Source organism: Coptis chinensis, chromosome 3 (genome assembly GCF_015680905.1).
Source record: "Coptis chinensis isolate HL-2020 chromosome 3, ASM1568090v1, whole genome shotgun sequence".
In the NCBI taxonomy this organism is placed as follows: Eukaryota; Viridiplantae; Streptophyta; class Magnoliopsida; order Ranunculales; family Ranunculaceae; genus Coptis; species Coptis chinensis.
Genome location: NC_141458.1, coordinates 82,836,925 through 82,854,510, shown reverse-complemented (window position 1 = coordinate 82,854,510; position 17,586 = coordinate 82,836,925). Strand labels below are relative to the sequence as shown.

Genomic DNA, 17,586 nt, shown 5'->3' with positions numbered 1-17,586 from the left:
CCACAAAAGAAGCCACGGATGGAAGGAGTTGAAGAAGCTCTTCCCTCGATGGACAAAAACTTCGCCTCTCTAAACAAAATGCTAAACGAGGTCCTGTACTCAATAAAAAACCAGAGCTACCTCAAATGGCTAGCTCTACTCAAGCTAGGCTCCTCGGGTAACAGAGACTAGAGGAACTACTGCAAGTTCCACAAGAGTAAGGGTCACAGTACTAGAGCCTGTGGGACCTTGAAGAATGAACTACAGGACCTGATTGAAATAGGGTATTTGAAGTAGTTCGTAGCACACGAGCAGGTGAACGCAGTACAACTTGAGGAGATCAGCATGTCAGTTTAGGATCCCCTAGGTACTGGGCCACTCAATGGCCGGGTCCAGATAAACATGATTTCAGGAAAGGCAAGCAAGCGAAGTGGGCAGGCCATAGAAAAGGGTGCACGATACCAAGTGCAAGTTGCCAAGCAAATAAGGATCATGAACAGTGAATTGACTACGGAATGTGCTCAAGTTGACACATTACCCCACAAAGATATACTCATCCTTTTCACTAAGGCTGACTGTCTTAGTATCCAGAGTCTACATGAGGATGCACTGGTTCTTACACTTCCTTTTAGAGATTACGATTTGAATCGCATATTGGTTGATCCAGAAAGTTCAATAGATATGTTACACTATGACGCATTCAAAAAACTATAGATTCCTAACTCTGAGATGGTTGCCACCAACTCCAACCTGTATGGATTCAGCGGAGACAAAGCTCTTATAGTTAGGGAGGTCCAGCAACCCGTAGCCACTGGTCCAGTAACCCTCATCATAAATTTTGTTGTGGTAAATCCTAACACACCTTATCATATGATCTCGGGTAGGACCTGGCTTCACAGACTCCCTATTCCCAGCATATATCACCAATGTCTAAAATTCCCACATAATGGGAAAATTGAGACAATTAGAGGAGAACGCTCTGGCGAAAAAAGCAGTTCCCACTCCCTTTTAAACTAATAGAGGTGGGGGAAACCCACCAAATAGCAATTACAGTTGGATCCCCCTCTCCTGGACTTGGTCCCAAGAGAGAGGGAGGATCCCCTTTCACTGGAGTCGTTAGAGGAAGTGAAAATTGTGGGAGGAAGCTCACCCAAAACCACTTTCATCGGTACCTTATTGAGTTCTGAAGAGCGCCAAACTTTAATACACTTCCTCTGAGAACACAAACATGTGTTTGCTTGGTTATTCGAGGAAATGCAAGGAATTAACCCCCATGTGGCATGCCATTGGCTTAATGTCCGCAGTGATGCAGTAGTAGTCAAACTGAAACTGAGAAAAATAGGTGCTGACAGATCCAAAGCAGTAAAAACCAAAGTTGAAGAGCTAAAGGCAACTAATTTTGTCAGGGAAATCAATTTCCCCACCTAAATTTCTAATATTGTCCTAGTACGTAAGAAGAATAGGTCATGGAGAATCTGTATCGACTTCACAGATCTGAACTGCGCATGTCCAAAAGACAGTTACCCTTTGCCATGGATTGACAAATTGGTGGATGTGACGGCTGGACATGAATTGTTATCTTTCACAGATGTCATCTGGCTACAACGAGATCCCATTGCATGAGGAAGACCACAAGTATGCTAGTTTCACAACTGAGGATGGCCTGTACTGTTATCAAGTCATGCCGTTCAGATTGAAAAATATAGGAGCCACGTACCAACATTTGGTAAACAAAATATTTGAGGGATTGATAGGTGACATTGTGGAAGTGTATGTAGATGATCTCTTGATCAAAAGCCTAAGACGTGGAAATCATCTCTCCCACCTGAAACGTGCATTTGACATTCTCCGAGAGTATCGCATGAAACTCAACCCGGCAAAATCTGCTTTCGCTGTCTCATCAGGGAAGTTTTTAAGGTATCTAGTTGCTGAGCCAGGAATCGAGGCAAACCCAGATCAGATTTGGGCACTCATAGAAATGTCTTCACCTAAAAACATGAAAAATGTTTAAAACGTTATAGGCAGGTTAGCAGCTCTGAACAGGTTCATCTCAAGAGTTCAGATAAGTGCAAACCTCTGTTTCAATTACTGCAAAAAAATACCTCATTTGCATGGATGGAATAATGCCAAAGAGCATTCGATCAACTCAAAATGTACCTGGAGGCACCACCAATCCTTTCCAAACCAGTTAAGGGAGAAATTTTGGGTCTTTATCTCTCTTCATCTGACTACAGTATCAGTTCTGTACTGATACGTGTGGATGAAAAAAAGGTTGAAAAACCTATCTATTTCTTGAGTCGAACGCTCCTACCGGCAGAAACAAGGTACCCTAAACTCGAAAAAGTCGCTTTAGCTTTTGTTTTTGCAGCAGAGAAATTACGACCATACTTTTAGTCCCACACTATCAGAGTAATCACAGAATACCAGTTTCAATCAGTTCTGGAAAAGGCGACCAGGTCAGGAAGGTTAGCTAAATAGTCTGTGTAACTGTTAGAGTATGATATTATCTACGTCCCATGAATTTCAGAGAAGGGGCAGGCACTAGCAGAATTCTTGGGAGATTTCCCAATGACCTACACTGGGTATGACTCAACAATCCCCAGTTCAGATGATAACATCCTACCTGAATCCCCAAATACCCATCTAGACCCTTGGGAGCCGCACTCCGGATGGCGACTGTTTGTGGATGGATCTTCAAATGACAGAGGTACAGGAGTTGGAGCTGTGTTAGTTACTCCTAATAACATGCGACTGGAGAAATCCATCCGGTTAGGTTGGAATGCCTTTAACAAAGAAGCAGAGTATGAAGCGACACTTGCTGGCCTCACAATGGCTCTCGACCTGGGCTTAACACACCTCACAGTTTTTAGTGACTCACAGTTGGTTGTGTTTCAAGTTGATGGAGGTTACAAGGCTAGGGATGAATGAATGGCTAAATACCTGGAACTGGTAAGGGGTCTTCAGAGCAAGTTTGAGAATATTTAGTTTTATCAACTGCCTCGATCAGAAAATTGACACGTAGATGCTTTGGCATATGTTTCCTCAATATTGGGCAACAGCGAGTCTTGCTCCATCCCTATAGAGTTCCAAGACAAACCTAGCATCCAAGCACCCACTGTTATAATAGTTTGTGTTATTCCAGGCACCACACCAAACTGGATGGATCTATACAAGTCTTACCTCAAAGACGGGACACTCCCAGATGATAAGAACACAGCAAGGCGTCTGCTTACAAAGGTACCAAGATTCACTCTCATTAGAGATGATCTTTACAAGAAGTTCTTCTTGGGACCTCATCTCCGATGTGTCTCCCCAGACCTCGCTAAACAGGTCATGCGAGAGATTCACGAAGGAATTTGTCGCAACCACGCTGGGGGTAGAACAGTCGCTCTCAAGATCCTAAGGCAAGGGTACTTTTGGCCTTACATGTAAAAGGATGCATAAGTTTTTGCCAGCAAATGTGAAAAGTGTCAGGGACATGTTCCGCTTATCCATGCTCCAGCGACAGAGCTGCATGGCCATTTGCATAGTCGGAAACTGACATTGTGGGACCCTTGCCACCTGCTCCCGGTAATGTCAGATTCTTACTGGTCATGACGGATTACTTCACCAAGTGGATAGAAGCAGTTCCCCTTGTCTTTTTTCGAGAACAGGACGTCAGAAAGTTCATTTGGAACAACAAAGTCATCATCTCAAATAATGGGAAATAGTTCGCTGGTGGATTGGTCACTGAACTCTGTGAAGAGTTACACATCACCCATCTTTTCTCAACTTTAAGGTATCCACAGGGCAATGGCCAGGTTGAGGCCTCTAATAGGGTTATTTTGGATAACATAAAGCGCAAATTAGATAACGCAAAGGGTTTATGGGTTGAGGAGCTACCTAAAGTCCTATGGGCCTACCAAACTACACCCAGACGATCAATTGGTGAGTCCCCATTTTCACTGACCTACAGAACTGAAGCTGTCATACCTCCCGAACTGATAGCTCCCACTTAGAAGCCGGACGTTGTGCACACCTTGGACAATGAGGAATTGTTATACAGAGAAATGGATCTTCTGGATGAAAAGCGGGAAGGCGCCACATTATGCTTAGCTGCCAATCAGCAGATTATGAAAAGATCATATGACAAGAGAGTCCGAATTCGAGTTTTCAAATCTGGCAATCTGGTTCTGCGTGAGATCCTAGAGCATAACGACAAGCTTGGGCCTAACTAGAAAGGACCATACAACATCGACAAGGTCGGCCGAACTGGTTTTTACTACTTACGTATTGTTGAAGGGGACGTTCTTGTCAAACTATGGAACGCAGAGCACCTTTGCAAGTACTATCAGTAAATTGTTATTTCATGCTTCTTTATGCATTGTTTATTCTCTCCAGTTCTCAATAAAGTTCCTCAGCTTGCAATCAAATTTATTCCTTGCGCTAGCTATTTATTTATTATCCACAATGGACTAAGCCTTTAGGGAATTATCTTCTAACTATCTATTCAAGAATATTATATGCCAATTTGCTTTGGAACCAGTGATATTGAGTTTGAGGAAGCCGAACTGTATGCCAGTTCCTTTCTCATTCCCATGCAGCTTGAACTGTACGCCAGTTCTTTCAGACTAAGATTATCCTCGATGGGTTAAGCCTTTAGGGAATCTAACCACACTAACTGTTCAGTAAAATGTATGCATGCTTGACTTGGAACCGTAGATAGTGTTTTTGAGAGCTCAAACTGTATGCCAGTTCCTTGTGCTCTCATAACATCACTAATGGGGATTACTGGGAAGATCTGGGTTGGATCCAGATCCTAGCACGTAATCTTTAGCCTAGAATTATATCGGCATGATTGCGCTGAGGAAGACCCCCGCACTGTTGTTCTGGCAATAACCTATTTATTTTTTAAATAGACAGGACCTATCGTTATTAAACACAATGTTATGCTCAAGGCACCCAGTTACCTTCGCATAGACACATGGCTCCTCTGTGACGCTGTTTCTCAATTACGATCGAACTTTTAGTTACTATTAAATTTGGACGGCTCCCATAATATCCTGATAAGATTCTGGTTATGCCTCATTTGAACATGTTTAGCCTATTAGGGTCACCTATTGTTGTTCCAAATGAACTTTGGGGGCATCAGAGGTAGAATATGAATAGTAGTTCATGTCATTATATGATATATAACATATAATGTTTTAATTTCATGCATAAACTTGAAGAGCTGCAGAGCTCAGTAAGTAAATCGTATGTGAGCAACATAGCTCAATATTACAGACCCATAGAAAAATTGTTTCAAAATAATGTTTTCTAAATTATGAACTAAATAGCTAAGTATTTACTTCGCCTATTGAGCAGGGGTAGAAATGAACTTTAGTTCAACATCAGTACTTGTTGTTGCACCAGCATCAAGAACTCCTGGACCACTCTCAAGAACTGACTGTGTGGTTAGACTGGTTAGGACGGTTGAAGGTTGAACAGAACATTCACCTGAAAGTGGCACAGGCAAAAAAGGAAGCTGAACGGGAGGCATGTCATCATTGGTGTCTTCTTTAGAAGATGAGGAGGCATCGGGCATAAGTTCATTATGAATCACTGAGATACTGGTATTCAGGTAAGGAAATAAGATGAAAGGGTTGGTCACCCGCCCTTGATCATCCACCTGAGATACATACCCAGTAGCCTTAATTGCTTCCTCAAACTTAACTTGTCTAGCTACATTGAAGGAGTCTTCAGAAACATCAAGTACTCTCAGAGCAATTCAAAACAAATAACATTCTCAGCTGACCTCTTCTTTACCTCCTACACCACCTTGGAATAGAACTCAGAGGTCTCCGCCAAGAGATCACCAACCTGCTTTTCAAAATGTAGGTGCTTGTCTTTGAGAGCCTTCTCATAGCCTGCCATGACTTCATTTGCATGAGTAATGGCTTGGCCAAGGGTTCTCATCTCGGTATTCCTATGGTGAAGCTTCCCCTGGACTTGGTCATGCTTTGCTTATAGAGTGGTAAATCGGGAACGTAGTTCCAAGAATTTTACTTTCCAAGAAGCAGCCTCGGCAGTTCCCTTTTGGGCTTTGTCTAGAGAGTTATGGAGGTTGGCAATCATCTCTCTCTCATGTTCCTGAAACCAGCATCTGACTTCTTCTCTCTGGCCGAAAGTTGGTCTACCTAGGTTTGCAGTTCCGCAACCCTTTTCTCAGCAACCTCTCTTGCCCAGTTTAGCTCGCCAGTGGTCATGTCATCAGCAGTTGTACTGGTTGAGGTCGCAAATATTGATTCTTTCATGGCCAAGAAGTTATTCACTAACTAAAAAAGAATACAGGGTGTGTAAGTAACACAATGAGAGAGACAAAATATTGTACATAGAAGAAGTCTTACCTTGGCAAGATAAATGGTAGATCTGTGAAATGACAGATCCAGACTACCAGCCATATTGGCTTCAGCTTTATCAACAAGAAGTCGTGCAGCTTCCAGAACTCCAAGCGTGATATCAACATCATTAACTGAGTGTTTGTTGGTAATGGAAAACTCATCAGTTTGGCCCCAACGCCCATTTCCACGATCATCTCCCTTTCAGGAGAATCTGGAGATTGTGGCGAAAAGGGAATGTCGTTACTCACCCTCCTCTTATCTCCAAATCGAGGAGGAGGGAGAGCAACAATTATAGCAGTTGTCTCATCGACGCCCTTCCCCTTTCGGTCATCGGGGAGGGAAAGATCAATAGTCAAAGGTACATAGTCACCAGCCTGTTCAGAAACTATATGAGGGTCTGGAATTGGTAGGGGTACAACTACTTTCTCAAAAGACTTACCAGAGTGGGGAATAGTCACATGAACCTTGAAAAGTGTTTCTTCATCCACAGATAGAGGGCAAAATTTTGTTCTCTTACCTGGTAGGGCAACATCAGAAGCAAGAGTAGGATCAACTCTTTTCAACTTTGAATGATTGGACGTACATACTTCCCTCTTAAAATTGCCAGAAGTTCATGAGGCAGTTCAGGGCCCTTCCGCCAGTGATCACACAATCATCACTGACATCAGGCTCCTGAACTAAACCCAAAGTCGCAGCATCACTGGTGGTTGCCACAGAACTCTTCTCTTTGTGGCTTCCTCTTCTGCTAGTGCTCAAAGAGGATTCATCCTGAATTGGAAGAGGAAGAAGACCAACATCCTAACCATAGGAGGAGGAAGTACTGTATGCCTATAATTCACAATATTTATCCCAAAAGGGGAAAATCCGAGGGCAAATGTCAGCAGTTCTTCAGCAGACATATTGAAATATTCAAAAAGACGGGTGGGGTCAGGAACTATCACCCAGGGCATCCTTTGATCCTTGGGGATCTTCTTGATTAAGTCCACCGTAGCAGCATCAGTTGCAGTTAATTGGTTCCAGGGGGAAGAGTCATCTAAGGAATAATAGCAAAGAAACTCTGTCAAAAGACTCTTATGATGATTGTAAAATTCATGAGAAAATAGACTTACTGGTCGGAGCATGAGTGTGTTTTATGGGAATAGGAATCCCTATTGGCTTACCATCAGCATCTGGAGGATGAACGTCTCACGCATCACCTAACACTCGAAGGTGGTGATCAGCCCAACCCTCATCACTCTACTTCCCCTCGAAAAAGACAGTTGGAGAATTATTGTCTCTGGTAATGAGGTAGTAGTAATATTGGTCCTGATAAGTACGTAAATGTTACATATTTATGCCCAATTTTATATTAGTTAGTCCATTTATTTTATTTGTTTGATTAACTTAGTGCATTTTCGGTGATTTTGCAGGGAATCGAAATAATGTATGAAAGTGTGGTAAAAGCGTAAATTGTTCACTGAATACATGTGTTGCAGCAGTAGAAGGATGGGCCACCCTTAGTCGGGCCTTAGTAATAGTACAAGCTTGTGAGCTATGGGCCAATATCTAAAATCTAAAATCGCATGACTAAAGGAGGTGCTGAAGACCGGACCATGTGCAACTCAAGAGACCAGCCCATACCCACTAACTAAGGGCCACACCATTTCCCATCCGGCTTGATGTACCGTAACAGCCTTTAGTTCCTTCTTCAAAATTCATTCCATACGAACAAACTAAACATCCCGAAAACCCCGCCTTTTTATCCCGACCAAAAGAGAACCTTCCCAAAGACAAAAAAGGGAACTGCCGATCCCATACCGAAAAAAAAAGGAGTTTCCTTTTAAAGCGGGATTCTCGCGTATAAAGTGGGGGCGACAGCAGTGAATGAAGAGGGCGTCTCTTTCTTTGGAAGCGTGGCGAAACGAGGGAAACAAAGGGAGGTTGTCGGTTGGTGAAAAAAACTGAGAACACAGTGATGAAGAGAGGCTCTTGGTGGTGGCCGGAATGCAAGGGAAGCGAGAGAATAAGCGTCGTCTCTTGGCTGAAAGTGGGGGAGACAAAGACCTGGGCGGAATTTTGGAGAATCCGGAACATAAAGGAAAAATCAGAAAAAGCCGAACACCGAACCCGGACTTCACAATGATGATCGGTTTTGTTAATGGCTTTATTTTTTCTTTGATATATCGCTTTCACGTTGCATTATTTCCCATGTGTAACTAAATTATTTCTAGGGCGTAGATGAAACCTTAGATCGATATGGATGTTTGATATTTGATATTTGGTATTCCTGAATTGTTTTTAATGATTTAATTCTTCTTTGAACTCGTGATTAATATTACTATTATTTCTTTCATTGTTTCTGTGATGCATTTTCGGTAGTTTGAATAAGAGATTATTAATCAAGCTTGGAATAATTGTTAGTATTAAATCGTTTGATTGTTTGTGCTGTAAGAAGACAAATAATGCTTTGGGTTTGATCTTTAGCTGAGTAAGAAGATAATTTTGCGAAGAAAATACAACAAGAATTGTAACGATAATATCATCGAGAAAGCAATTGATTATCATCGATTGCTTCTCAGAAATATATAACCGGAATACCAAAGGTTAAGTTGATAGTGTCTATAAAGTTTTAAGGTGGATTCGATAGTCCTAGAATTCTCTCCACTTAGCAGACCCCTAACATTTAGTTTATTCATTTCTTAGATCGTAGTTAAATAAAATAGATTTAGTAGTAATTAATTTCAAATTTCTATAAAACAACATTGTCGAATTAGGATAAGTAATATTTTAGTATTCAATTGTCCTAAAAAGCAATCCCAATGTGGGATCGACCTCGATTCTTGCACACCTATTACGATAGACCTCGTAAATAAACATGTAGTATTAGTATAAGTAAAATAAGAATTAATTAGCTTTGTTTATTTAGGTTTGGTTAATTTCCTATCAAGTTTTTTTTTACGGGGATTGGATTGTAGTAGTAGTACAATTGAGTTTTAAAGTTTTATTTATCGTGATTAAGTAGTTTAAGTTTAGTCGTAGTTATATTATTTCATAGTTTACGTGTCTAATTTTAGTTATTTTTGCAGATAATTAAGCATAGATTTCTTCTTTAAAGGGATAGTCGTGACTTTGTTGTGGGCGTTGTGAAGTGCTTGTCGTCGTCACCCGTCATAAGTAGCCCTCGAAAGGCTCACCGGAGGTACGTCTTTTTCCTTTGTGGGGTTGAATTTTGTTTGTTTCGTGGGTTGTGCTTGTTTTATTGTTTCTTGCATTTAGGAAGGTTAAATCACATTGACCAGCCTTAGGCATCTTGCATTAGGACAGGTTTTAGCCCGCTCACTAGGAAAACCTTTTACGCTGGCGTGGATCGAGTGACGGTGCTTTTTGCACAAGAACTGGGAATCGTGTGATTTGGGTTTAGGAGCAAATATATATTAAACAAGTTTTAAAATTCAATCTGGGTTGTAATTTTTGTTTGGTATTGTTTGTGTGAATTGTCTACATCTTTTATTAGAGTCTTAGGTTTTAGAAGTAGTTTATGGTAGTAACTCGGTCTGATAACACACCTGTTGCACCGTTTGATCCTGAGATTGAATGCACTCTCCTTAGGAGAAGTAGGCATCCCGAATTAGAGGTACCCGAAACTTTTGTTGGCAATACACCAATTTTTGCTGACATGGAGGGTAATAACAATAACGTGGTTGCCCAAGTACCTAGATCTATTAAGGAATATATATATCCTACTAGGACAACCCGACCATCTTGCATCGTTCCCCCTGCAACCAATGCTAATCACTTTGAGTTGAAGCCCAATCTGCTGGGGCTCCTTCCTAAGTTTAGGGGAACGGAAGAGGAAGACCCATATCTTCATGTGAGGGAATTTGAGGATATTTGTGGGACTATTAAGCTTCAACAATTTAGTGACGAAGCTATAAAATTAAAATTGTTCCCATTTTCTTTTAAAGAAAAAGCCAAGAGTTGGTTTCACACTCTCCCATCGAATTCCATAACGGGATGGGAAAAGTTATGCATTATGTTTTTAAAAACTTTTTCCCTAATCATAGGCGATTGGTTTTAGAAAAGACTTGTCATCTTTTTTTGCCAAACCGATGGAGAGTCATTATGGAAGTGTATGGAGAGGTTTAAGGACATGCTCTTGCGATTGTCCTAACCACGCCTAGAGAACGGTAGGCTAGTGCAGATTCTCTATGAGGGTCTCGATTTTAATTCTAATGCTATGATTGAGACCATGAGTACCGGGATTTTCTGTGATAAGATCAGAAGAAGCGTGGACCTTTTTAGAAGAAGTCTCCGAGAAGGTCCAAAGAATGGGAAACTAGTCGTGAGCCTAAGAAGGTGGCTAGTAGTACTACTACTACGAAGGGTTTGTTAAAGTGTTGACAAGGAATTCGGCGAACCTAACGCTAGGATGGCCGCTTTAATTAGGAGAGTTGAAGCTCGAGGCTAGAAAAAGAGACAAAGTCTCTAGCTCCGAGCCAATGTTGAAGTCCCGGGTGTGCATTTGTGTGAGAGTCTTGATCACGTTATAGATAATTGCCCCGGTGTAAATGCACAAGTCAATGCTTTTAATTCATACCAAAAGCCGGGGCAATAATCCTTTTCTAACACGTATAACCCGGATGGCGGCGTAACCATCCCAATTTGTCTTGGTCTAAAGGTATACATCGGGGAGGCCCGTGGTTAACTCAAACCCAATTACCCACGGTATGCACCTCAACCACCTAAACTTTCACATATAGAAGAGGCCATTGCTCAATTAACATAAAACACCATGAAATTCCAAACACAACGCAACGCAACGGTTTATGCAAGCCAGGTCAAACGGCTACTCGGGATAATGCTCAAGCCATTAGGATGATTGAAATCACCATAGGTCAAATTGCTAATACTTTGAATGAGAGGGACAAGGGCAGGTTTCCTAGTAAACCAGTAGCTAATCCGAGGAGTCAGTTGGAAATAAGTTCTAACTTAAACCAGGCTCACCAGGAGCAAGCCAAGGCTATCACTGTTCTTAGGAGTGGAAAACGTGTTGATAATAGGGTTGAGTTGTCTAAGGACGCTGAGGTCAGATCTGATCCTATAGAGTGTGAGAAGGAGGAAGGTGAGGTGAGTGAATCTAATAGTCATAATAGTTCTAGGAAGGGTGTAGAACCTCTTACTGCTGTGGAGACTAACCCTATGCCATCTTATATACCTAAAGCTCCTTTTCCCCAACGTTTGATTCCAGCTAAGAAAGGTTCTAATCTTAATGAAATAATGGAAATGTTTAAACAGGTTCAAATAAATATTCCGTTACTTGATGCTATAAAACAAGTTCCTTCCTATGCCAAGTTTCTTAAAGATTTGTGTACACAAAAACGTAAGTTGAATGTGCACAAGAAAGCTTTCCTAACCGAAAGCAAGTGAGTTCTATTATCCAAAACCAAACTCCACCTAAGTTTAGAGATCCGGGATGCCCTACTATTTCTTGTGTTATTGGTGATCATATGATTGAGAAAGCATTACTTGATTTAGGAGCTAAGCGTTAATTTGTTGCCTTATTCAGGTTTATTTACTGCTTGGTCTTGGTAAGTTGAAACCTACATCAATTACTCTTTAATTGGCGGATAGGTCTATTAGGATTCCACGTGGTGTTGTTGAGGATGTTTTGATTCAGGTTGATAAATTTTATTTCCCTGTTGACTTTGTTGTTCTGGATACACAACCTGTTCAAGATCCTAAACACCATATTCCGGTCATTTTAGGTCGTCCCTTTTTAGCCACTTCTAATGCTATCATTAAGCTGTAAGTAATGGAGTGTTAAAACTTTCTTTTGGTAATATGACTACAGAACTTAATATATTTAATGTGGGTCAAGAACCTCCGAACACGATGATTTTTGGGATGTTAATCTTATTGATAGTATAGTTCACGAGACTTTCTTGGAGAGTTATTCTGATGACCCTCTTGAGTCTTGTTTAACTAATTATGGTAGTGGTTGTGATGTAGATGATGTAATTTGTGAAGTTAATCGTTCTTTGGATGCAACCCCAATTTTAGAAACCGATAAGTGGAGAGCCACAATAGAGCATCTGACTCCATCTGAGTCTACCCCAGTCTCTTCTATAGAGAGTCCTCCTAAGCTAGAGTTGAAACCATTACCTGATACTCTTAAGTATGTTTTTATGGGACCTGATGATTCTTTGTCGGTTATTATTGCTTCTAATCTAGATAATGAACAAGAAGGTAAATTGATTAGGGTTCTTAAAGAGCATAGAGCAGCTTTAGGGTGGAATATTGCTGATATTAATGGTATAAGCCCAACTGATTGTATGCATCATATTCATCTTGAGAAGGATGCTAAACCAACCCGTGAGTTTCAGAGACGGCTTAATCCTAACATGAAAGAGGTAGTGAGAGCCGAGGTTCTCAAGTTGTTAGATGCGGGTATCATTTATCCCATTTCCGATAGTAAATGGGTGAGTCCTGTTCAGGTTGTCCCTAAAAAGTCTGGGCTTACAGTTGTTGAGAATTCAAAGGGCGAGTTAGTGCCCACCCGTATGACTACCGGATGGCGTTTTTGCATTGACTATCGTAAGTTGAACTTGGCTACTAGGAAAGATCACTTTCCTCTTCCGTTTATTGACCAGATGCTCGAGAGGTTAGCCGGTCATAAATACTATTGTTTTCTTGATGGTTATTCCGGGTATTACCAAATATGTATTATCCCTGAGGATCAAGAAAAGACTACTTTTACTTGTCCTTTTGGAACTTTTGCCTATCGTCGTATGCCTTTTGGATTATGTAATGCACCTGGTACCTTCCAGCGATGCATGCTTAGTATTTTTTCTGATATGGTAGAAAGGTTTCTTGAGATGTTTATGGATGACTTCTCAGTGTTTGGGGATTCTTTTGATTAAGGTTTGCACCTTTTAGAATTAGTGTTAATTAGGTGCAAGGAGAAGAATCTTGTGTTGAATTGGGAGAAGTGTCATTTTATGGTCCAACAGGGTATTGTTCTTGGTCATATTGTTTCTAGTAAAGGAATTGAGGTCGATAAGGCCAAGGTTGATGTCATTTCTGGTCTTCCATCACCTAAGACTGTGAAAGATATTAGGTCATTCTTAGGTCATCTTTGGTTTTATAGGCATTTCATTAAAGACTTTAGCAAGATTTCTCGTCCCCTTATGCAATTTACTTGGTAAGGGCGCCGCTTTTGTCTTTGATGATGATTGTTTGAAAGCTTTTGAGAAGCTTAAGCATTTATTGACTACCGCTCCTATCATCTGACCTCGATTGGAGTGAGCCTTTTGAGTTAATGTGTGATGCATCCGACTATGCGGTTGGGGCTGTTTTAGGTCAACGGTTTGACAAGTTGCCCCATGTTATTTATTATGCTAGTCGGACCCTTTAATGATGCCTGAGATGAACTACACTACAACTGAGAAAGAGTTGTTAGCTGTTGTGTTTGCTTTAGACAAATTTAGGTCTTACCTCATAGGGTCTAAGGTTGTCGTGTTTACTGATCATTCGGCTTTGAAATATCTCCTTACTAAGAAGGACGCTTAAAAGTTTGTTTGATTATTTGGGTACTCTTGTTGCAAAGAGGTTGATAGAGATTAGGGATAAGAAGGGTACGGAGAACGTGGTCGCTGACCACTTGTCTAGACTTATAGTAGAATCTTCTACTGATATTTTGCCTGTAAATGAATCTTTTCCTGATGAGCAACTTTTTGTTATATCACAATCGCCTTGGTATGCGGATATTGTTAATTATCTTGTAACGAAATAGTTTCCCGCTCATTGGAGACAACAGGATAAATATAAGTTTCTTGCTGAGGTTAGGAATTTTTTCTGGGATGATCCATACTTGTTTAAGTCATGCCCGACCAGATTGTTAGAGATGTGTCTCACGAGAGTGAGTCTCATAGTATTCTCTCTTTTGCCATGACCATGCATGTGGTGGTCACTTTGGTCCTAAAAAGATGGCTGCGAAGGTTTTGCGGTGTGTGGTTTTTATTGGCCTACTCTATTTAGGGATGCACATGAGTTTTGTTTGAATTGTGATAGATGCGGTGTCTGAGTAATATTTCCCATAGGAACATGATGCCTCTTTCCCCTATTTTAGTTGTGGAGCTTTTTGATGTATGGGGTATAGACTTCATGGGTCCTTTTCCTCCTTCCTTTGGTTATCTTTATATCCTTGTTGCCGTAGACTATGTTTCTAAGTGGGTTGGCGGTGCCATGTAAAACGAATGATCATAAAAGTCGTAGTTAACTTTTTAAAATATAATATATTTTCTCATTTTGGCAGTGCGCCTTGTGCAATTATAAGTGATAATGGTACTCATTTTACACACCGAGCATTTGGATCTTTAATGAAAAAGTACTCTATTACTCATAAGCTTGCTACCCCATATCATCCTCAAACTAGTGGCCAAGTAGAAGTATCTAATAGGGAGATTAAAAGCCGGATTTTAGAAAAGACTGCATGCGACCGACCATAAGGATTGGTCTCAACGTCTTAATGATTCTCTTTGGGCTTATAGAACTGCTTATAAGACTCCTATTGGTATGTCCCCTTATAGGCTTGTGTTTGGAAAGGCATGTCATTTGCCTATAGAATTGGAACATCATGCTTTTTGGGCCATTAAAACGTTTAACTTCGATATCGTAAAAAATTTGGTTCACAACGTAAACTTCATTGAATGAGTTAGCTGAGTTAAGGAATGAGGCATATGAGAATGCCAAGATTTACAAAGAGCGGACTAAGATTTTTCATGATAAATCTATTCTTCAAAAGTCTTTTGAACCTAAGAAAAAAGTCTTGCTATATAATTCTCGTTTGCGTCTTTTTCTTGGTAAGTTACGTTCTAGGTGGACTGGTCCTTTCATTGTTAAAACTGTTTTTCCTCATGGTGCTGTTGAGATAGAAGATCCTACGGATGGTCGTGTGTTTAAGGTAAATGGTCAACGTTTGAAACCATACCTTGATGGTTTGGCCGGGCAGGATGTGGAAGAGGTAAGTCTGCTTGATCCTATTTATCATGACTGATTGCGTATCCGGCTTGTTGATAAGCCCACATAGCACTGATCAGTTATGTGAAGCATTCGTCTGCTAGAGACGTTAACTGTAGCGCTTGTGGGAGGCAACCCATGTTTTTAGATTTCCGGAAATTGCCGTAAAAGATTTTTGGCAACTTTCCGATTCGTTTTAGCAACTTAAAACCTCTAAAAACTTCATTCATTCTACACTCACAACCTACACTACACCTAACTTCCACCGCTCACCTTTCACTCCCACGTTTCCCGTTTGTCTTAACCATTTTCACAAATCATCAACTCTGGGCGCACCACGCCCATGGGTGAGCGACTTCAGCCCTAAACTTATTGTCGAGAATCCAAGTTGAAGCGACTTCGCTTCAAGTTGAAGTGCGACTCGAGCCCAAAACACTGTAAATCCAAAAACTCTGAGCGCACTCGCGCCCCAGGTGGAGCGCACCCGCTACCGACCTCCGACCTGGTGGACCACGAACTTTTCCAGTTTTTCGAGGGACCGGTCCGGGTCGAACCCCACTGAACTAAGCGAAGACAACCAAAAAGAGTTCGGTGAATAGGATGGAGCAATGAATATGACCATAATAGTTGGGAATTTATTTTCCATTTTATTGTTCGCATTTGCTTATTCTATATGCATGTTTTTATTTGTGGATGGTTGCGACACTAAGCCCACCAGTTGTGTGAAACATTCGTCTGCTAGAGACGTTAACTGTAGCGCTTGTGGGAGGCAACCCATGTTTTTATTTTTGAGTCATGTGTACCTTTCGCAAATCTCATGCATTCCACTTTAGCACCTTTTCTCCGTGTTTTTGGAGACGTGTAACTCTATGGAATGAGATATGTGCCACAGGTTAGTCGTCATAGTAAATTGGTTCCTTTTCTATTTTATCGATATTATATCTACAGTGAGGTACTAATTTCTACAGGTGACTCGAGTTTTATCTTTCGTTCATGGAGCTATTGGTAACTTCTTTCCTTATTCTTTTACTTGTCCATGTTATTAATTTTTGGAATTAAGCATATTTGTCAACATTGAGGACAATGTCTAAACTAAGTTTGGGGGTGGGAACAAAATGTTTTGTTTAGCGAAAAATAAAACTTAGGTATACTATGCACTTAGGGGTAGTGGTATTGTTTCCTTTTCTATGATGATTATAGTCTAGAAATCTCAGTTAGCATTAGAATTAAGAGTAGTTATTAAGAAACTTAGGTTAAGATATAGGTAATAGTCTCTGCATCTTTTCATAAATGTCTTGCATGAACGTTATATTTGTACTTGGCAGTACTTTTCTGAGACCTAGGTTAGAGTGCTTAATTTTATATATCCAGTGAGAATCTAGCCTAAAAGCCTCATATGAGTTGATATCTGAGTGATGACACAAGGGAGAAGTTAATCCGAAAGTAGAGAAAACACACGCCCACTTGCTTGATCACCATACCATATCCTAAAAGAGAATTTAGGCCATCTTTGGATCGATATAGCTTAAATTGAAACCTAAAGAATATTTTTTCCGCTTAGTAAGCTCTAATCGAGCCTTTCATTAGCTTTTTCATAAACCACAAATTCTTTACCCTATAAAAAAAAAACAAATAAATAAAAATAGTCTACCCATTTGATAAGTTTGAGAAATAGGATGAAATGAAGAAAAGAAATGAGAAAGACCTGTGGAAAATCAAGAATTTGTTAGTTGCTTCAAAAGAAGAATAAAGAAAAGAAAGTTTCCATCCAAAGAAAAGAAAAATGAATAGAAATAAAAAAAAAAAAAAAAAAAAGTTAGAACTCCAAAAATAGAATCAAAGGAGTCAAAAAGCCAAAACAAAAGGGCTAAGGATGGAAACAAAGTGTAGAAGCAAAGTAAGAATAAGACTTTCTCTAGTTACAGAATTTGAAGACCTTATTTTCTCAGACTTGTCTATTTTGTTTATCCATTCCAGTTATTTTTAAACTATCACCTAAGCCATACATAACACCTAATAAAGACCTTTAGCTCAATTAGGAATAGGTTGGTGTGATAGTAAGTGGCAGATGTGTTTGATCGACCTCGGCTCCTTTGGATGTCATTGAGATTGAGAGGAAAAGTGTGCTCACCGCACGCTGGAGTGAGCGAAACCTGAGCGGAAAAATCAGAGTATTTTTGTCTTGACATATTTGTGAGGACCTACTTAGGGACGCTATTCCGAAGTTTCATAAACGGACCTGTCACTG

The 17,586-nt window shown here is 40.5% G+C and overlaps 1 protein-coding gene across 1 annotated transcript; it reads left to right on the top strand.

The window, feature by feature from the left end:
• Positions 1–11,195: 11,195 nt before the first annotated feature.
• Positions 11,196–13,240, top strand: LOC147511146 (uncharacterized). Its single transcript, XM_086598373.1, has 3 exons — positions 11,196–11,577; positions 11,887–11,908; positions 12,244–13,240. The coding sequence occupies exons 1-3, from the start codon at positions 11,196–11,198 to the stop codon at positions 13,238–13,240; spliced, it is 1,401 nt and encodes a 466-aa protein (XP_086454499.1).
• Positions 13,241–17,586: the final 4,346 nt, after the last annotated feature.